The sequence below is a fragment of the Oncorhynchus mykiss genome, chromosome 6 (assembly GCF_057628025.1).
Source record: "Oncorhynchus mykiss isolate SJ-2025 chromosome 6, ASM5762802v1, whole genome shotgun sequence".
Classification (NCBI taxonomy): Eukaryota; Metazoa; Chordata; class Actinopteri; order Salmoniformes; family Salmonidae; genus Oncorhynchus; species Oncorhynchus mykiss.
The window spans coordinates 63,844,566-63,866,097 of NC_143027.1; the positions used below are offsets into that span (position 1 = coordinate 63,844,566).

At 43.5% G+C, this 21,532-nt stretch overlaps 1 protein-coding gene across 2 annotated transcripts; it reads left to right on the forward strand.

Moving 5' to 3' along the window:
• The first annotated feature begins 13,043 nt into the window (after positions 1-13,043).
• LOC110526331 (secretory carrier-associated membrane protein 5) lies at positions 13,044-19,001 on the forward strand. 2 transcript variants are annotated; one of them, XM_021607203.3, is made up of 7 exons: positions 13,044-13,295; positions 13,883-13,938; positions 14,129-14,254; positions 16,031-16,187; positions 16,472-16,573; positions 17,577-17,694; positions 17,890-19,001. In XM_021607203.3, exons 2-7 carry the CDS (start codon positions 13,932-13,934, stop codon positions 18,079-18,081), a joined length of 702 nt encoding a protein of 233 aa, XP_021462878.1. In that variant the 5' UTR covers positions 13,044-13,295; positions 13,883-13,931; the 3' UTR covers positions 18,082-19,001. The 2 variants fall into 2 exon arrangements, with proteins under 2 accessions (XP_021462878.1, XP_021462879.1); XM_021607204.3 differs by having other exon boundaries at positions 13,097-13,295; positions 14,132-14,254.
• Positions 19,002-21,532: the final 2,531 nt, after the last annotated feature.

Sequence of the window (21,532 nt, forward strand, 5' to 3'; positions counted from 1 at the left end):
AATAATAAAATACAATTATGCAGTTTCATATGGAAGACACAGCTTGGGCAGCTGAGTCAACTGACGTTTAAAACAGGCGATTTTAGCATTTAAATACTGGTGGGGCAAACTAAATAATTATAATAGGGATGCAAGCCAGCAAAGCCACAATACAACACTAAACAATACATTAATTGCACTATAGCGGTGACAAAAGGTGCCCACAAACTGTTAAGGCCTACATACAGCTGTCCCAACAGCAGTCCCAACACCTTACCACTGCTACACCTGGCTATCAGCGGAGCCTTGTCTGGCAGCGAAACAGTTCATTCAGCTTCCTTTACTGCCTTTAAAAAAACTTAGCTGATATGGCTGACTTGCTTAAACAAATGTGGTTTCTACTGACAATTGAGATGTACAAACTATGGCATAAGGGGACAACAAGGGGATAAGAGGCAAACCGTAATTTTGATTAAGACATTAATGAGCAAGCTAGGACGTCAATATATCTATTTGTTCAGCACTTTTGAAATGTACAGCAACAGAATTCAAAACAAGGGCCAATCTTACAGTGTTCTCCCGGTACACCAAGCCAGACCAGTTGTATAAATAAAGGGGGCATATAAACAGACAATGAAAGCTTTTACAATATTCTATGATTACATTTCTCTAAAACAGGATATAGGCTACATGTGCACCACCAAGTCAGAACAGTAGGCGAAATTAAGAGGGGAAAATATACCAAATGATTAGGGTGTAGCGCATGGGCTACTAACAGCTTACTACACAACCTACACTTAGTATTACTTTCTTAGCTAAGGAATACATATCTCCCTGGCATATTACATCACTTATGCAGCAGCATACAATACATTTTTGGACTCACCATGTTGTGCTGTGCTCACTTTTTATTTATTTATTTTTTATTTCACCTTTATTTAACCAGGTAGGCTAGTAGAGAACACATTCTCATTTGCAACTGCGACCTGGCCAAGATAAAGCAAAGCAGTGTGACACAGAAAACAACACAGAGTTACACATGGAGTAAACAATAAACAAGCCAATAACACAATAAACAAGTCAATGACACAGTAGAAAAAGAAAGTCTATATACAGTGTGTGCAAAGGCATGAGGAGGTAGGCAATAAATAGGCCATAGGAGCGAATAATTACAATTTAGCAGATTAACACTGGAGTGATAAATGAGCAGATGATGATGTGCAAGTAGAGATACTGGTGTGCAAAAAAGCAGAAAAGTAAATAAAATGAAAACAGTGTGGGGATGAGGTAGGTAGACTGGGTGGGCTATTTACAGATGAACTATGTACAGCTGCAGCGATCGGTTAGCTGCTCAGATAGTTGATGTTTAAAGTTGGTGAGGGAAATAAAAGTCTCTTTTTGCAATTCGTTCAAGTTACTGGCAGCAGAGAACTGTAAGGAAAGGCGGCCAAATGAGGTGTTGGCTTTGGGGATGATCAGTGAGATATACCTGTTGGAACGTGTGCTACGGGTCGGTGTTGTTATCGTGACCAGTGAACTGAGATAAGGCGGAGCTTTACCTAGATGACCTGGAGCCAGTGGGTCTGGCGACGAATATGTAGCGAGGGCCAGCCGACTAGAGCATACAGGTCGCAGGGTTGGGTGATATAAGGTGATTTGGTAACAAAATGGATGGCACTGTGATAGACTGCATCCAGTTTGATGAGTAGAATGTTGGAAGCTATATTGTAGATGACATCGCCAAAGTCGAGGATCGGTAGGATAGTCAGTTTAACTAGGGTAAATTTGACGGCGTGAGTGAAGGAGGCTTTGTTGTGAAATAGAAAGCCGATTCTAGATTTGATTTTGGATTGGAGATGTTTAATATGAGTCTGGAAGGAGAGTTTACAGTCTAGCCAGACACCTAGGTATTTATAGTTGTCCACATATTCTAGGTCGGAACCGTCCAAGGTGGTGATGCTAGTCGGGCGGGCGAGTGCGGGCAGCGAAAGGTTGAAAAGCATGCATTTGGTTTTACTAGCGTTTAAGAGCAGTTGGAGGCCACAGAAGGAGTGTTGTATGGCATTGAAGCTTGTTTGGAGGTTAGTTAGCACAGTGTCCAAGGAAGGGCCAGAAGTATACAGAATGGTGTCGTCTGCGTAGAGTTAAATCAGGGAATCGCCCGCAGCAAGAGCGACATCATTGATAAATACAGAGAAAAGAGTCGGCCCGAGAATTGAACCCTGTGGTACCCCTATAGAGACTGCCAGAGGTCCGGACAACATGCACACTGAACTCTGTCTGCAATTGAACAGGAAGGTGGCGCAGCAGTCCTTCGTGGGCACAATTTGTCATTAAACTTTGTTATCGAAGTCTGACATTCTATGGATTTATGGTGCTTTCAAGACAACTGGGCATTCTGAAAAAAACAAGGTTGAATTATGATGACGTCAGTGATCTTCAGGTCGTAGGTCTAGAAAGAGGACAGAGTTCCCGATTTACAATTCCGAGTTGGATGACTGTTCAAAACTTATTTTCCCAGTCGGAGCTCGTTTGTTCCCGAGTTCCCAGTTGTCTTGAACTCACTGAAGTCAAATTTCCTAGTTCTGAGTTAACAGTTGTTTTGAGCGCGGCAGAAATCATGCTGGATTGACAGCATGGCCAATGTTGAATGTTTATTATTTTACATGTGGAAAAGAGACCCTTAACCCCAGAATTGGGACTACACACCCACTCCACTGAATAGCAGGCTAGTGATTGCTCTGCAATGCTTGCAGTTAGCAACTGATTCCTTTCAAACCAGTCATTGTGGAATTTGCCATTTCCAACTTGTTGTATAATGTTTATGTCCAATGGCAAATGAGCACTTATACATTTTATCTATAATTTCTCTTCATATGACAAAGATTAAAACGGATTTTCATTAGATTGTCAACTTGATTAATGATGATGACTGCTAGCCTAGATTTGAAAGTATGATGTTGACATGATCAGTCCAATCAAGCTATTGTAGATGTAACGTGATTTGACATCATATTTATCTATGGCCAATGACATTGAGCCTTCTTGGATGGGCACTTCTAATGTAACTCTATGGCAGCACCCAAGGAGCTTGACTTTCCAGGCTCTACCCTTAGATTTGGCAGTGACGTAGTGTCCCCATGAGTGACAGAACACTGAGCCAATCACGGCGCAACTAGAGAACATTATCAACCCCTACGCTCCATATTTTCTGCTGACTGCCCCACCACCACAGAAAGCCCTGAGCTAGGCTGCCCCACCTGCCCTGAATTACGTGTTGCCACTGGTGGTGTCCAAGGTTGGGTGCACCTGCCATGTGTTCAAAATGCACACATGGCACTCATACAGCCTACAGCAAAACAAGATTTCTCCCAGATAACTATTCATATCACACATCATTATGATAGCCAACGTAATACATGCCCCCCTAGTTGCTCCATGGTTTAGCCAGTACCCTTAAATCAGTTGAAAATATAATTTTTATCTCAATTCTCAGGGCATGCAGCCTCACCCTCACCAGAGAGGGAGAGAAGAGAGGGAGGTAGAGAAAGGGTAGAGATGAGGACCAGGGATTGAACATGTGCTCCTTCGCTAGTGAAGGGGCTCTGACTGCATACCAATCACCCATCTAGTCGCCGCCTGGCCTGCCCTGCCCTGCCCTGCCCTGCACCATGTGTTAAGGGACCCGCCATTGGTTTTCACATGATAACACATAGCAGGAGCCAGCTGGACCCCAGCCGTCTGAGAGAGAGAGGAGACAATAACATGCTGTGGCATACCCAGCAGCCCCATGCGCCGTTTCTGCTCTGCAGCCAGGGGAATAGTATGCCTACAGGAGGAGATTGGTTGGAGTTGGAGAAATGTGGCTGAGGGATTAGTGCCTGCACAGACACTTTGCATTGCAGCCCCTTGTTTCCAGGGATCTGACGGGTCGATCTGAGTCCATCCTGTTATTGTGGTGAATAGGTAAGAAGAACTCCCATCTCCTGTTCAATGCCTCGCCAATGTACAATGCACTCTGTCTATGCCTGGTGTTGATTGGATTATGGCCACATTCAGAGAGATTGGTGTTTTGGGCCAGGCGGGATGAATTTCAATACCATGTGCTGACACAAATCCTGTGACTGTGTTGTTATTTGGATAATTTGTTATTGGATTAGAAAAATTCCTTTTGAATGTAATACCAGATGTGGTTGGGACTTGAGTGTTTGTGGTCTGACAACGCTTTCTCTCCTTTCACCAGCCGTCATAAAATACTGAGTGCATTGGTCACTTCAATACAGGAACAGCTGTCCGTAAAGAGGTAGTACAGTATATAGTATGACCCCTGCAATTAAAACTCTCCACCAACATGCAAAGTGTAGTAGGCTGCATTCTGAAAGTGATTACTAACCCAAGAGAAATATGTTCCTACTTCAACCAAAACATGAATGAATAAAGACTTTATAAACCCTTTATAAGCTGGTTTGCATATGACTTTAGAAATGCCTTTTAAAGTTGCTTGTTAGAAGTGTGATCTCAAACGGTACTGAGAAAGAAAAAGAGACTGAGCGGACAACTTCTATGTGTGTGACATGTGACATGTGACATGTGACACGACAGGAGCAGAGGCTGCAATGTTGCAGTTTTAAAGCAAGTTTGCTGCAATTCTACACGGTCTGCCATGTGGCGGGGAGATGATTTTGCAATTTTATAAAAGGTTTCATGAATTTCTATTCATTTCACAATGGGGTGTAGAAGCAAAATGAGCCGTTTTACAGCTAATTTACTGCAATTCTACATATTTTGCCAAAGGGTGAAGATAAGTGTTTGCTGTTTTTAATGTGATATCTGAGTGAGAGTGACTAAAGATCAATGGGGGCCCCCAGGTCGGTAATTCGACCATGATTACTATAAGTTTGGCTAGACTAATTTACCAATCTAAAACATGTTAACTGACATAAAAAGTGAAATTCTGCTGATGCACAAATTTGTTTTGAAATTGCTCCTTATGCATTTTACTATTCCAGTTGAGACCACGACCAAGTTCATCAATTATTTTTGTAAATGATTATTTGTAAATTATTGTTGATCCGCAGGGCCTACAAAAGGGGGGGCGCAGGCCGCCAGTTGCCCATCCCTGCACTACATGAATGTTAGCTTGCCCATGGTAGAAAGGGGGGGGGCTGCAGTCCGGCAGTTGCCCATCCCTGCACTACATGAATGTTAGCTTGCCCATGGTAGAAACAAAGTCGCAGTGCTCCAGACATGCATGTTTACAAAGTGATGAGACGTGATTTGTCCTACTAGTGCCACAGAGCTAGTTAACAACAGAAAAGAACTGGCTCTGAGCAACTCTACTCTGATCTTAATTCACTCTATTCCCCCAAAACCACAAACCGACAGAACCTGCCAGAACAACAACAAGAGTACCCCATCTGTGATTTGTTAACACTACAGAAACAAGCCTCGTAATAAACCATGTTCAGATGGAACGCATTTTGAGATCTGTGGCGCTGTGATTCTACACTGGTCTCTCTCATTACCACATCAAAGGTTATTTTTGTCAAAGGATAATACAATACAGATACAGGATCTTAATTTGAGCCAGTTTGCTACAGCAAGAAAATAATCCTGCAACAACAGGACATTTGAATTATTATGTGGATTATAATCCATGGACATTTTGTAGGGGTTGATAGATTTTTTGTAAGGTAAAATCAAGTCTGAAATTTCAAAGTGGAAATTACGAACTTCAGACACCTTTTTTAAACTAAAATACACTACAGGTTTAAATTGCTGGAAAGTCAACAGGGTGATCAAATTAAGATCCTACATCTGCTCCAGGAACTATGGGCTGCTATTTTAACTCTGGGCCTCCTTTCTCTTCACAACGAAAACAAGTCAGAGAGAGCGAGCCAAGAGAGCTAAAGATAGGGCAAGCTTATTGCAGACAAATTATTTACACACTTTGAGGTTCCACTTAATGAGGCCAATTAGGATAGTAAAGTTGTCAGGCTTCAGTGAACAGGAAAAGTCGTTTTTATTTTGGCAATGGACCCAACGTTTGTGTTTTTCCTGTGTGTGAACAAATCCGATTTTTCCTTCTTCTCCTTGGGCCTTTTAAAATGAGTGGTTGTGTGTGGGACTTTACATCTTGGACAATGGATGGCAGTAGTAGACAGGATTACTATGCTCAGAGGAGAGGCTGAGGCAGAGCGATTGTAAAACCAAATAGACCCAAACCCTGCCCTGTCTCGCTGTATACTTTTAATGGTTGCCAAAAAGGCCATGCTAATTAGTTGAGATAAGCATCCATTTTCTTCTCTTGCCTCCCCTCCCAGCCACCTGTACGGTCCCATATCTCTCCTGGCCTCTATTTCTGGCTGTGGTTCCTGCCCTGGCCTTTGTGCTCTGTAGAGGTCACAGTGTTCTTGAAGTGCCGAGGTGTTTTTTATTTTGGTTGTGTTGACTGCAGTAGCCTCCACAGTGGCTGATTTTCATCCCCCCCAAGGTCAGGTCTATCTGTCTGACAGGCAGCAGCAGGGCTGCTCTACAGTAAGGAGAGGAGAAGACACAGACAGAGCACTGCCCTCTGGTGGAAAAGCTGAGGGTATGTTACATCAGACAAACATACCATGAGTTATGTCAACAAAGAACATGCTACAGGGGACGAGAAAAGACCAAAATACGTATCTTATGTGTTTCTTTTTTCATTTACCCGTCAGACGATGCAATTAGTGCGCAATTCAAACAACAAAAGTGGTTTTGGTGAAATTAATAGCTTTTTACTACCTCTTTTTCTTCTCAGAACAGCCATTCAACCAACACTAGTGTAATAATTTGGGGAGCAAACTGTGCATTGTGGAGAAGTTCATGGTCCATGTTTGCATATGTAAAGTAGGTGAGTGTGTGTGATTGGCCAGCTTGGTGTTATCCCACCCCGTTCCGCTGGAGGGGTGCCGAGTGCATGCTTGGCGAGGAGGAAGGGGTCTCCATAGAAACCAAGACTAAGGGTGACTGGGCAAATGGTTTGCTTTAGTAGTACAATACCACCGGGGTCTCACTGGCAGCATGCCCAACCCTGGAGCACTGAGGGGGGAACAGGGTGGGAGGAGGACATTCATATTCAGAGTTTAACAAGGCAAACATGTACTTACCTCACACACACACACACACACACTACTATTCAATGAGGTACCAGGGTGTGTGTGTTTGTTCATGATGTAATGCCTCCCTCTTTTCATTATTCTGAGCACATCCTGGGTTATGATCTCATGGGCAAAGGCACAAAAGCCCAGCCTTCTGCCCACTCCTACCAATCTGCCTACAGAGGGAGAGGTGAGGGGTGAAGAGAGGGAGGGAGGGAGCAGAGAAAACATTAACTCTGTCCTCTATCTTCTTTTCTGGGCCGTGGAACATACAGTCGGCACAGCCCCAATGAGGCTCATTGCGCCTCATCAATGCAGTGTTAGCCAAGCTGATGAGGCAAGCTGACTTTCCCATCCTAATCTCCTCTGTTGAGAGGGGCAAAGAGAGGGGAAGCCAGGGAGGAGGAGTGGAGGGGAAGCAGTGTGGGCAGAATCCCTCTGAACACAAGCTATAACCAATATTCTGTGAAGGAAGCAGTTTGTATTCTAGCTTAAAAGTAGATTTAAAATCTCAGTAAAAGGCTGTGTGGCTCGGTCCTGCTCTGGGAGAGAAAGCTCGGTCCTGCTCTGAGAAGGAAAGCTCGGTCCTACTCTGAGAAGGAAAGCTCGGTCCTGCTCTGAGAAGGAAAGCTCGGTCCTGCTCTGGGAGAGAAAGCTCGGTCCTGCTCTGAGAAGGAAAGCTCGGTCCTGCTCTGGGAAGGAAAGCTCGGTCCTGCTCTGGGAAAGAAAGCTTGGTCCTGCTCTGAGAAGGAAAGCTCGGTCCTGCTCTGGGAAAGAAAGCTTAGTCCTGCTCTGGGAAAGAAAGCTTGGTCCTGCTCTGGGAAGGAAAGCTCGGTCCTGCTCTGAGAAGGAAAGCTCGGTCCTGCTCTGGGAAGGAAAGCTCGGTCCTGCTCTGAGAAGGAAAGCTCGGTCCTGCTCTGAGAAGGAAAGCTCGGTCCTACTCTGAGAAGGAAAGCTCGGTCCTGCTCTGGGAAGGAAAGCTCGGTCCTGCTCTGGGAAGGAAAGCTTGGTCCTGCACTGCTAACATGTCGTCGTCTCAAGTGTCCCATCAATGGGGGCCTTGTTAGCTGTGGGAGAGAGAGCTCTCACCACAAGCCAACTCTTATCTGTGTTTTGGCGTTCTATTGAAGGTGCATGTTATTAGAGATGGTTTTAATAAGCACTGTCGAGACTGGACCTGCCGCTGGTGAATATTCATGGAGTACAGAGAGAGGGTCAGATAGGAACAGGAGTAAGGATGGAGGAGAGGGGGAGAGGGGGGGGGGGGGGGGGAGGTGGAGGGAAGGAGGGGGAGAGAAAAGTGGAAGAGTTGCAGGAGTCTTAAGAAGGGACGCAGGGAGCTCAGAACATTTCAAAGACATTCACATTTCCATCTGTGAGTCTCTGATGGAGATTAGGTGTAGCATGGAGTATGTTCATGCTACATGTACGTAAAGAGAATGGAGCAGATATCTGTACATTCTCTGCTGTCAGGGAGGCAAGAAAGATCTCTCCCAGAGATGTGCTGAGCCCTAGTCGGCCCCTGTTACATCTGAAAAGCTTCAGAGACATTCCAACATAGAGATATTCTAAACTGGAAACAGACATTTCCTATGGCTGGGAAGATTTGGGGGAATGATTCAAACGACATCACCCATACACTCTTATAAAAAAGAGCTCCAAAAGGGTTATTTGGCTGTCCCCATAGGAGAACCCCTTTGGGGTTTCATGTAGAACCCTCTGTGGAAAGGGTTCCCCTATGGGGACAGCTGAAGAACCCTTTTAGGTTTAGATAGCACCTTTTTTTCTATGAGTGTAGTAGCTCATCTCAATTGTGATGAAATTTCCAAATACTATGTGGCTTTTCTAAATATGGCCTGTTTATCCTCAACGCTCCAAAGCGTATCCATCCACTGCGTTAGTTGGTGATGGACAGATACAGTACTGTCAGAGTGAAAAGAATGCTTCAGAAAAAGATGATCATTATAGAGGGAAAAACCCTGTTTTATGAAGGCGGACTATTCCCGAGGAGAGAAATGTATTGATCATTTAGTCGTCTACTGCAGATCAATAGGAGGCTGAGGGGCCAGGGTTTTTGGGGGGAGGTTTGTGATGCCCAGCGGTGCCTCTCTCTCTCGCAGGCCACTCTCCCCCATCTCACCCCTGTCTTTAGTGAGGACAAGTGGACAGGCATACAGGGGCCTTTTGATACTAATTGGCTTGTTTATTCATTTTCCAGAACTCTCTCTCTCTCTGATACTTTAAGTTTGTCACAGGCTAAATTGTATAGTATGTGATGTGTGTCATGCGTTTTGAGAAGAGGAGACTAGACAATGACTGTAATGTGTCTCCTTGGGCAAGCAGATGCCAGCCGTGCTATTTTAAGGATTTCATCACTGAGAATTATTGCCATTACTTCTCAATGTGACACATCAGGAAGATGATAGTCCTTGTGGTTTTATAATATGAGTATTTTCAGCTTTTTTTGTTGTTTCCAGATGTGTCAACTGCCCTCAAAACACTTCACTGTTTCATTGGAGAGGGGAGGTGTGCTGCCAAATGGCCTTCTTGTGGAGAAAACAGTGTGCAAGGCAATCTTTCCTCTCCCTGAAGCTGTATGTGTGTGTGTGTGTGTGTGTTGTATGTGTGCGTTGTATGTGTGTGTGTGTGTGAGAGAGAGAGAGAGAGAGAGAGAGAGAGAGAGAGAGATTGAGAGATTGACAGAAAGAGAGAGAGAGAGAGAGAGAGAGAGAGAAAAAGATTGACAGATTGACAGAAAGAGAGAGGGGGAGAGAGAGAGAGAGAGAGAGAGAGAGAGAGAGAGAGAGAGAGAGAGAGAGATTGACAGAAAGAGAGGGGGGAGAGAGAGAGGGAGAGAGAGATTGAGAGAGAAAGAGAGATTGAGAGAGAAAGAGAGATTGAGAGAGATTGAGAGAGAAAGAGAGAGAAAGAGAGAAAGAGGGAGAGAGATTTAGAGAGAAAGAGAGACAGAGAGAGAGAGAGAGTGTGTGAGTGCGTGTGCATGTTTGTAGATAGGCTGGTCTGTGGCATCTTACATTACTGTACTGGCCTCCAAGCCAGAGGCTGGGGGTTTACATGACTGGCAGCCTGAGAGCAGCCATGCATGCTCTACACATACCAAGTGCCTTCTCAAGGGTTATGTGGGTGCTGTGTGTAATTGTGTGTGTTTGTGTTTGTGTTTGTGTTTGTGTTTGTGTGTGTGTGTGTGTGTGTGTGTGTGTGTGTGTGTGTGTGTGTGTGTGTGTGTGTGTGTGTGTGTGTGTGTGTGTGTGTGTGTGTGTGTTTTGAGCATGTGGAGTGTTTTTGAACTCACATGTACTGGGTGCATGTCAGTGCAGGCTGCTGAAGGGAGGACGGCTCATAATAATGGCTGGAATGGAGTAAATATTTTGGATACCATTCCATTCACTCCATTCCAGCCATTATACTCCATTCCAGCCATTATTATGAGCTGTCTTCCCCTCAGCAGCCTCCACTGGTACATGTGCAAACATGGTGTCTGTATGTGGATGTTAGTTTTGCATATACCTGCATATACTTTGAGTGTGAGTGTGAGTGTGAGCATGTGTGTGTGTGTGTGTGTGTGTGTGTGTGTGTGTGTGTGTGTGTGTAGATAGAGACCACATTCTGAACAACAAGTAGAAACCCACAGCTCTGAAAAAAAGGTGACTTAAACAAACAGAGACATAGGCACAGCAACTATAGATAGGTTAACCAAGCACTCCATCTGAAATAGCACAGGAAAATGAACAAACCCAGAGTCACCCAAGTAGCTTCAGCAGCAGCAGTAGCAGTAGCATACTGACCGACCTTGCTCACACTCTTTCAGTTTGAGGAAAAGTGGATCACAGTGCCCCCTAAAGGTTGTTGAACAGAAGTGCTACTGCAGGATTCCTGTGTTCTCCTTCTTTGTTGTGATGACTCCCACACCCTTCCTCTCAGCATGGGGCTCTTGGCATCCTTCAGCCTGTTGGTTTCAAAGCAAGGCCCCTGCCTGCCAACAGAAGAATCAGGTTACTACAGGGCTTTAGTTATGCAGAATAAAAGCCAAGTAGTGGAAATGAAATTGCAATTTAACAACGTATCATGCAGTGCACTGCAAGGTTAAGCTCCTTAGCCTGTTGATACAGGAATCACCAGATGTCCATACATGCTGCTGTACGAGCAATTTCAAATAATGGCCATGCAAGTTTCACCTGGATTAATTTTAGAATGGACTCAAGATTTAACCTACAGGAAAGCATAGTAAACTTACAATGCAAACAAGGTACCCTCTCTAGATGCTCTGTAGGGACTTGACTCTCTCTCATGCTGTGTCTGGGACAGGCAGAGCCCAGTCAGCCCAGAGATCTAGATATAGCTGTACTTAAAAAAAAATTGTATCACTAACATCCCGGTCAGCGATACGTCAAGTCTAACCTTAGCTTATGTCACCAGCTCTGATGAACACAGACTCATTGTCCCTGTCTCACCGGCTGACCTTCAGCCCGCACCACCCAGCCAGCCACCATAATGAAATAGACAGGGCCATATGAGTTTGGAGCCTCTGGTGGAAATAAATCACAGGCTGGCCTTACAGAGAGGAGCTAAATGACTGACTGCCTCTGTCCTTATGTGAACTGAACTTCAGCGGCTAGGCTATACTGTCTTGTCTGTTTGATATTTCAATGTCATTCTTCTTTTTTTTCATCTCTGTGAAAATGTAAGTGGCTGGAAGAATCCTGATAAGGTTTTAACAGAGAGACATGTGGTGGGCAAACATGAGGGGTTTATCTCAGCGATGGAAAATATTAGAAGCAAATATAGTGACTCATACACTATAAATATTATTATATGTCGAAGAATATTTAAAAAATTACACATTTTATGGTAGATTTCTTCAACCGTGTCCTTAGACTTGATTTGATTTTTAGTAAGGATCTCTTTTAGCCCAAGGGCTAGTGTTACAAGAGTCCAAGACTCAAGTACGTATTCATCACATGCAAATATGTGCATATTTTAACTTTGTGAAAGATATTGTAATATATGTATGAATTATTAATGTTGTGGATATGAGTAATTGAACATAGGGACAATTGGATCTGAGGCTGAAAAGGGCTGGAGAGACTCTATGGTCAATACATCCAATTTGTCATGCTAAGCTATTTGAGGACAATGAAGGAAGGGCTATACCAGACAGTGCATTTTGGGTATGCCAGTCATTATTGTTGGAATAGATATGTAGAACGTTTAACTAGTGTTGAACATAAAGGTTGAGGTTTACTGTAAACAAGAGAAGCACAGTGAAGAGATCCGCATGCTAAATTCATCCATCATAAAGCATTAAAACATACATGTCATATTACGCTGTAAGATGAGGAACATTCATAGGATGAGTATGTCAAGGGGATAGATAGATGATACTGTAACTCCAATCAGTAAAGCGGTGCTGAACTGAACCCCCTAGCTGGCAAACCAGAAACAAACCAATATCAACACTGCCATCTGCTGGCTAACATCCCCTCCTGTTTTGTACATTTTTGATAGAAGACATTAATAAACAGTAAACAATGTTAGTCCTGCCCATAAACCCCATGACCCCTATCAAACAGTATAAATGAGACCCCTGACAGACCGCAAATGCTGACCATAATTTTTGCATATGAATATCAAACATTAAGTGAAAGATTTTATGCCAATTATTAACCAAAATATACACTACTAGATAATTATTGAATAATAATCCTGTATTTGATTAATTTCATAAACTTTCATTTGGTGATCATTATGAGTAAAATGATCGAAGCGCACCAGTAACACCAGAGTAGGTCACAGATTACTTCGCTTTCTCTGTAGACAGCGGGCTATTAACTTCAGAACCGTGGAGAGCAGCCGCCATGGAATGAGGGAGAGCCAGATAGCGATTGGATAATCATATTAAGACGCAGATATCGCGAGTAGAGAGCAGTGTGCCTATTGGTCAGGACTGACGGGACAGCAGATTTACTGACAATGATAGGACAGCTACGGCATTGGAGATACATTACTTCCACGACCTCGTATAAAAAGTGAAATAACAGTGATTTATTCTACTTTATCTCTTCATTATCAAGCTTTGTCATTCCTCACATTCGATGAGGTGGAACTGATAGCATGCAGCCGAGGGACAGGACATTGTAAATAGCAACAGTGCGCTCAGGACAGGAGGTAAGCAGATTATGTTTCCAATGGAAGTCCTTAATGCCTTTAGGGTCAGTTGATCCCTATCAGGATAGCACTAACTTCAAAGATAGCGGGTTGACTTGAAGCGAGTACCGGTAGTATATGGGTCTATTCAGCGAATTCAAATCAAAACACCATGAATGTTAGGCTATGAAGACTCTGGCTGCCTTATTGAGTCTCCACATTTACTCGCGCACCGGAAGGATCCCAGTTCTTAAACCCTGAAGAGCCACCATTGAGCCGATGCCACCAACACGTCTCTGTGTGTGTGTGTCAGCAAATCTCTTCAGTCGAATGTGACAAGTGACAACGTTGAGATTATAGATCTTCAAAACACTGCATTGGATAAAAGCATAGCTACAGTATGTCACAAGTGGTGTCACACATAAGCTGCACACTGGCATAATTGATCCATCTCTTTCTGTCAGTAGTCTTTGTTCAATTATTATGTTCGGGCCTACTAATATAACTTGCAAATACATTTCACCTGTGAGTGAGAAAGCTGATGTTTAGTGTTGTTACTGAGTTTTAGAATGACTGCATTTACAAAGCTACACTTTCTTTATTTGTAGGTTCAAAAGATTGAGGACCAAAACAATCTGAACAACTAAACCAACAGTCATGGCTGGTAAGGATTTGCATGAATTGAAATTGACACACAGTATGCATATGTTTTGGTACATAATCATGGTGTTCTATGAAAGTCATTTACTGTATTGTTTGGCTAGTCTCTGATCAACCAATCATACAAACACTGGTATCTAGCCTAACATGTCACACCTGCCAATGCCATTAATGTATGATTGTCATTTCTCCAGCAGAGAATAACTTTCCTCCAATACCGGGGTTCATCCCCCTGCAGCCGTGTTTCTACCAGGACTTTGATGAGGAGATCCCTGAACAGCATCGCACCATGTGCAAGAGACTCTACCACCTGTGGATCTGTGAGTGCCCACTGCCACTACCCACTACCCACAGCCCACTACCCACAGCCCACTACCCACTACCCACAGCCCACTACCCACTACCCACTACCCACAGCCCACTGCCACTACCCACTACCCACAGCCCACTACCCACAGCCCACTACCCACAGCCCACTAGCCACTGCCCACTACCCACAGCCCACTAGCCACAGCCCACTACCCACAGCCCACTGCCACTACCCACTACCCACAGCCCACTACCCACAGCCCACTACCCACAGCCGACTACCCACAGCCCACTGCCACTACCCACTACCCACAGCCCACTACCCACAGCCCATACTAGAACAACTCTAGTCAACCACTCTGTCATAAAGTCCACATATTTAGGGGTTATGATGTCTTATTGCACTATTATACTGCTTTCATACTACTGAGCTGAGCCAAGAGAGCCTAGCAAAGCTGCACTGCGCTGGCCTGATTACTCATCAACCGTAGTTGCTGGAACTGTGCTGGAAAGGAACGTGTGAAAGGAAAATAAGTGTCCCAGGACAGTACGGTTCAGGAACCACAATAGTGTGAAACAAGTTTCCACTCTGTGCAGAGTTTCTGTGTAGCCCTCTCTCCAGTGTAGCCTACTGTTTAGATTAGATCATTGTGGTGAACACACGGGAGCTGACAGTTAACCTCTCCCATGCCACATGGGTTGTCTTCATCCACCACAGCTACAAAGAATGACGGAGGGTCTTCTGCTGTAACTAGATATGTGTAGGTCAGCAGTGGTTTGTGCCGTTTAAGATGAGGGAAGACCATTTTTTTTAAATGAGCATGGGCTAAGTCAATTATTTAGTGACGTGACTATATTTGTATATAATTTTATCTAAAAAGGATAACTTTTCCACTATTTCACTATTTACATTTTTCAGAAATTCACTGAGGAGGATGGTCCCCCGCTATCTCCTCTGAGGAGCCTTCACACTAGTGTGTCTCTCATCCAGGCCGGTGGGAGATTATGCATACGCTGCCCCTTCTCATCTATTGACTTATATTTTCTTCTCTCTGCAGACCCCCCCCCCCCCCCCATTTAGACAGGTATTCTGAACCACTTATACACCAATAACAGTGTTGATGGAGTAATCTGTTATATCCTTTCTGTCATTCCTTTTGTATGTTGTGCTTGATCTGCATGTTTGATGTTTCTATGAGTTTATGTTTCCATGATTTCAGTCATTCTAAAATGTATTTGAATCCATTTAACTAATCTCATTGAATAGTCACCCTTGTTACATTAGATGTATTGGTCAAGAATAGACAGAATTGTACAGAAAACTCAAAAGTAACCAATTAAAATACTTCTAGCCTTCACTTCGTTTCTTTGCCTGAGATGAAAAAAGACTAATCACTTAATGGGTCTATTATTATAGCTCTGGTTGGGTTTGTAGTTCGGATGAAGGGATATCTTTTCCCTTTGTGAACCAGTAATTGAAGCTGATTGGCTGCCTGTGGCAGTTCTGTGGAGCAGGCTGGAACTGAACCCCTAGCTCACGCAGCGCTTTAATTACAACCAATTCGATCTTAAGAGAAGTAGGTTTGCTAGATTACTGAGACTTAGAGCAAAACAGAGAAGGGGGAAAAAAATATGGACAACTGCAGAAAGGGCACTCAAGGAACCGGAGTGGACAGAAAGTGCACATTTATCTGAGAGCTGGTTCCCTGACTGGTGTTATTATTATACTTTTGCTTTGTTCTACTGGTGTGTATAACAGTGTGTTCTCCTGGTGGTGTGTTTTACAGTGCATGCAATCACCCTGGCTGTGAATCTGGTGGGCTGCTTTGTGTGGATGCTGGGTGGAGGGGGCGTGACAAATTTTGGCATGGCCATCATATGGTTGATTCTCTTCACCCCCTGCTCCTATGTGTGTTGGTTCAGGCCCATCTACAAGGCCTTCAAGTAAGTGGATGTCAGGCACACCCATAAGGTATCCAACTACCACTAGATCGTTTTAATATATAACTAGGGCCCATAGTTTTTCTTGATCAGGCTATGTGGTCAGGAAAACCCTCCCGGTCTTACTATGGCACCATTATGCTTGATCATAGGGATATACCGTCAGTCAAGGGAAATCAGTTACCGCCAAGAGAAATCTTGAAAAGGGATTCACTTATTAACAAGTACCACACTGTATAATGTGTTGTGTGTCCGTGTACTTACAATTCCTTTTGTTGTTCTCCTAGGACTGACAGCTCGTTCAACTTCATGGCGTTCTTCTTTGTGTTCATGGCCCAGGTGGGCATCAGTATTATCCAGTGCATAGGGATCCCAGGCTGGGGAAACTGGTAAACTGGTTACACATTCAAATCACTTTTAATAATAAGCCCATTATAAATGATTATACACATGTATAAATGCTACTAAAATGTTCCATAAAGCATTATAAATGAAAGTTATTGTGTTACCGACAAACTCTGTTTAGCCAAAACAAGTATGTCTTTAAAACAACAGCAGTATAACCTCCTACATTACCAAATCCTGTCATATCATTAACAATGCAATAGATGACAGTCAGGAAATAGCCTCACTCAGGACATTTATGACTCCATTCTGTCATTCTGTCTGAATTTAAGGGCTAAATGTCACCTGGGTTCACTTTGATTAGCAGATATAATTGTAATGGCAGCTTCCATAAAGTGTATAAATGTCAACATTCAGAAATGGATGGTTTTATATGTGGGACACACAACTTTTTTAAGGCTGAGCCAAGATATTAGCCTACTACATAAAGTGATCATGCTCTTTCCATGACATTGACTGATCAGGTGAATACAGGTGCAAGCTATGATCCCTTATTGATGTCACTTGTTCAGTCCACTTCAATCAGTGTAGATGAAGGGGAGGAGAAGGATTTTTAAAGAAGGATTTGAAAGTTTTGAGACAGTTGAGACATGGATTGTGTGCCATTAAGAGAATGAATGGACAAGACAAAATATTTAAGTGCCTTTGAACGGGGTACGGTAGTAGGTGCCAAGCGCACCGGTTTGTGTCAAGAACTGCAACGCTGCTGGGTTTTTCCCGCTCATCAGTTTCCCATGTGCATCAAGAATCGTCCACCACTCAAAGGACATCCAGCCAACTTGACACAACTGCGGGAAGCATCAACATGGGCCAGCATCCCTGTGGAACACTTTCAACACCTTGTAGAGTCCATGCCCCGACGAACTGAGGCTGTTATGAGGGCAAAAGGGGGGTGTAACTCAACATAAGGAAGGTGTTCCTAATGTTTGGGATACTCAGTACACAGGGGCAAATGGTAAGTGTTTTCTTCTTCTCTATATCTCTCAGCGGCTGGCTGGCCACCATCTCTTTCTTCAGCTACAACCTTTGGATCGCCTTGCTGATGCTCATCCCCACCCTCTTTTTCACTGCCACGGCAACGCTGTCCTTCATCGCCCTCACCAAGGCAAGTCTGTACCATCTGTGTTCCGTCACAACCATGGGACACGTAGAGCATGAAGATGTGCTGATCTTTATGTCAGTCACTTATGCCCATTGTGCCGGCTGGTGCATAGGGCAGCAACAAAGGTCTCCATTGCTCTCTGTCATCTTTATGTGCAGCCTGACATTTTCCTGTCGTCCCACTGCTCCCTCTCTCCAGGTCCATAACTTCTACCGTGGCAGCGGGGGAAGCATAGGCAAGGCTCAGGAGGAGTGGACTACAGGGGCCTGGAAGAACCCCCACGTCCAGCAGGCAGCGCAGCAGGCAGCTATGGGAGCCGCCACGGGGGCCATGATGCCGGATCAGCAGTACTCCAGCAACACCCCACAGTACAATGACAACCAGATGTAGGGGATAAAGTGGAGGGAGGGAAGCATGTCAAAGCATGAGCAGGAGTTTGTTATCTGTTTATCCCATCCCCCAAAAATGTGTCTTCATCACAGCAGCTCTTTCAATAGGCAATGGGTCTTCAACCCTTTCTTTGCCCAGGGACCCTCTCCCAGGCAAACCGGCAACCTAGCCATTATTTTCTTCTCACATGTCTTGTCTTAGCATCAAGTGAATGATATGTTTGCAAAAATTTATGTCCAAGTCAAGAAAGTTTACCAGCAGCCAGCGGCACTTGACGCACTGGTAGCCTACAGTATGCCAGATACTTCAGTGTCAGCTGGTAATTGGCTCCAGTGAGTGTAATTAGCTCAATATTTGGAGTTAATAAATAATGTTGACATCATTAGAAAGAAGACATTCTCCTATTTCTACTGTAATAATTTATTCTGTTGTTGCTAGCGATATAACCCTGCTATAGGTCACTACACTACACTATCACACTATACCAACTGACTCTGAACACCCATAACGTATAGACATTTCATGTTCCCAGCAACAACACTGAATTACAGTATCTGGTTTCTACTGTGTGATGTCATATTCCTGCTTCTGCTGCTTTGTTTTGACGTGTCACATCAAAGATGCGTCCCTATCTTATATCACTGTGTTAGCAGGGCCCTGTGGCCACATGCACACAGCACCAACTCTGCTTGTCAGAGCTCATTCTGATCACCCACTATCCTCTCCTCAATGCTCTTCGGGGGGGGGGGGGGGGGGGTGTTTTGGTAGCCTCCTCCTGCTCATGACTTGTAAAGTCCTGCTCCTGATACAGTATTTCAATTATACATGTGTTTGTTTTATACACTAAGTTACTGGACTCTAGGTTTTGTCGTGAATAAATGTCATCTTACATGGAGAGCCATGTAAGACTGTGTTTGAGTGCATTACCTTTTTTTTTTTATCTACAGAAATTTCAAAGCGTATAAAATATTTTTATCACAGAAAGTAGCACAGAGATAACTTTAATATTTTACCAGGCGTGTTTATGTACAGTAGGAGATAGCTTATATGGGGTATAAATATGTATTTTAAGAATGTATTCTACATGGAGTGAATGCCAGCTGATTGAACAAAAAGGGCTCTCCTCTAAGCCATCAGGGTGCTTTGTGATTCTCAGGTAAAGCAGAGCTACAAACACTGGACACAAACTGTGAACCTTTCCCCTTCATGTCCATGTGTATGTTTTTGATAGCTTATATAATATGCATTTCAAATGAAACCATAATCCTGTTGCCTCGGGGATATTTGTTTTATTTGATTCATTCTGTAACTTGAAAAATGTATTACTGTAAGCTAAAGAAGGCCAGTATGTACTGTAGTTACATGACATGGAGATGTGTAGAAGTATGGTGGTTTTCTCAAAGTCCCTGGTTTTCAAGCTGCCTGCGCTCAATCGTCTGTCTATTCATACAGTAGACTTTAGGTCTATAGCTTAGTCAGTATTCAGTCAACAGCTCAATGGTTCCTGCTGTTCCCAGGTAGTAGCTACATGTGACCAGGAAGGAAGGGAGAGATAGAGCCTTACATCTAAGTAGTCTCCAGTAAGCCTCAGCCTGGCTCATACTGCCCTCCTGCCCCCTCTCTCTCACAGGGACAGAAGGCTGAGCAGGCATTACAGTGTGCTCTATGCTGTAGGGGAAAGAGAGACATTTATGGAGCAATATGGGTGCCACTTTCTCTGGGGTAGTAGGGGTTTGAAAATGACCTACATGGGCTCGTGTTGAGGGAAAGAGAGAGAGAGAGCAGTGGAAAAACAGTGTTCCCCAGGTGTTCATTAGTTCATGTTCTAGCTAGATCACTAACCCGGCCTAATCTATATATACAAAGGCCTCTTAACCCCTCAAGTAGCTGTATTCAACATTATTACAGTATGCACATTACTTTGGAGAAATCCAGCAAACCTATACTTATTTTCTCTCCTACATCTAAAAGGAATCAGCTATGTACTCAGTGTAGGAACTGTGGTGTAAACTATGCAGATAACCCTTGACTGTGGAAGGGATGTGTTTGCAAGTACAGTTGTTTGGGCTTCGGGTTAGCCTGCGACTGATGTAAAGATATGTAGAGCCCTGTTAGCTTAAACTGTGATATAATCAGCATTCAATTAGCTCCCTCTCTGCAGTAATCAAGCAGAAGCATTGACCAAAGTGTTCCCCTGGTACACATTCATGTGCAACCACCACAGCTCATACCAGCAGATGCTGTTGCTTCTTTGTCATGTCCATGTCATTAAATGTGTGGGAGATCATTGAACCAGTGGGATTTCCTCCTTATGCTGATCATGTCAGATTGCGTGGTCATCTCGGAGAGGCAACTGGACAATATTTCTGAAGCACAGTTAGAAGGGGACTGTTATTCTAAAGTGCAAATGTTTTAGACTTAATTGTTACGTACATTTAAAAAATACAATTTGTCTTGTCATTTTATGTTTTGATTTCCCTTACGGACATTAAAAAAAAACTCTATTCCATTTTACACCATGAATGTATATATATTTTCTGGTCTTTGTGTGTCTTGGCTGTGTGTTGTTGGGAAGTGGAGCCATGGTATGAATGTCAGTTGGACTGTCTGTTAGTTGGACTGTCTGTTAGTTGGACTGCTAATTAGTTGGACTGTCTGTTAGTTGGACTGTCTGTTAGTTGGACTGTCTATTAGTTGGACTGTCTATTAGTTGGACTGTCTGTTAGTTGGACTGTCTGTTAGTTGGACTGTCTGTTAGTTGGACTGTCTGTTAGTTGGACTGTAGTTTTGAAAGTAGTGCTCACGAGCCAATTGTGCGGTATTGTGTACAACGTCACCCATTTCATATGATATGTGACATCCCTCCCCCGTAATTAGTATGATATGTTACGAATTCCAATTCGTACAATATGTTAAGTGCTTAAAGGGGAATCTGCAGTTGCTATCAATTTGTTGACTTGAATTAATGAATTATTTATACGTACACATTGAATCTTGAAGAATATAACTTATAAATGCCTCACGAGCTTAGTTCAACTGTCGGTACGACCCAAAATATAAGCTTGTTTAACTCCAATGTTTGTTAAGAAAGTAAATGTAAACAAACACGATATAGACCAAAAACATGGTGAAAACTATAATTTTTATATAATGGATGGTCAGTGTTAGCTCTGGTTAAATTTCTCCAGCCCCATCCCTCAGCTTTTTACTAAAACAGGGAGCGGGGACATCACTTTGCTATTCATTAAACTGCAGATTGCCGCTTTAAGATCCCGTTCAAATCTCTAACTTGCTGTCTGCAAGTTATTCATGTCACTTGTTTACCCACCATATCTGTGCAGATCGTTAATCTACGATCACTAAAGCATCTCACAATGTATGGCACTTATTTGTTGCAATTGCCTTGTCTTCCTTTTAATCAAAAAGTTGCATTTCATAATTAAAATGTGGT

What these genes read in the sequence shown, in the direction of transcription:
- LOC110526331 (XM_021607203.3), top strand. An exon ending in ACTCTACCACCTGTGGATCT is followed by an intron (nt 14,255 to 16,030) that starts GTGAGTGCCCAC and finishes TGTGTTTTACAG; the next exon opens with TGCATGCAATCACCCTGGCT. An exon ending in CCCATCTACAAGGCCTTCAA is followed by an intron (nt 16,188 to 16,471) that starts GTAAGTGGATGT and finishes TTGTTCTCCTAG; the next exon opens with GACTGACAGCTCGTTCAACT.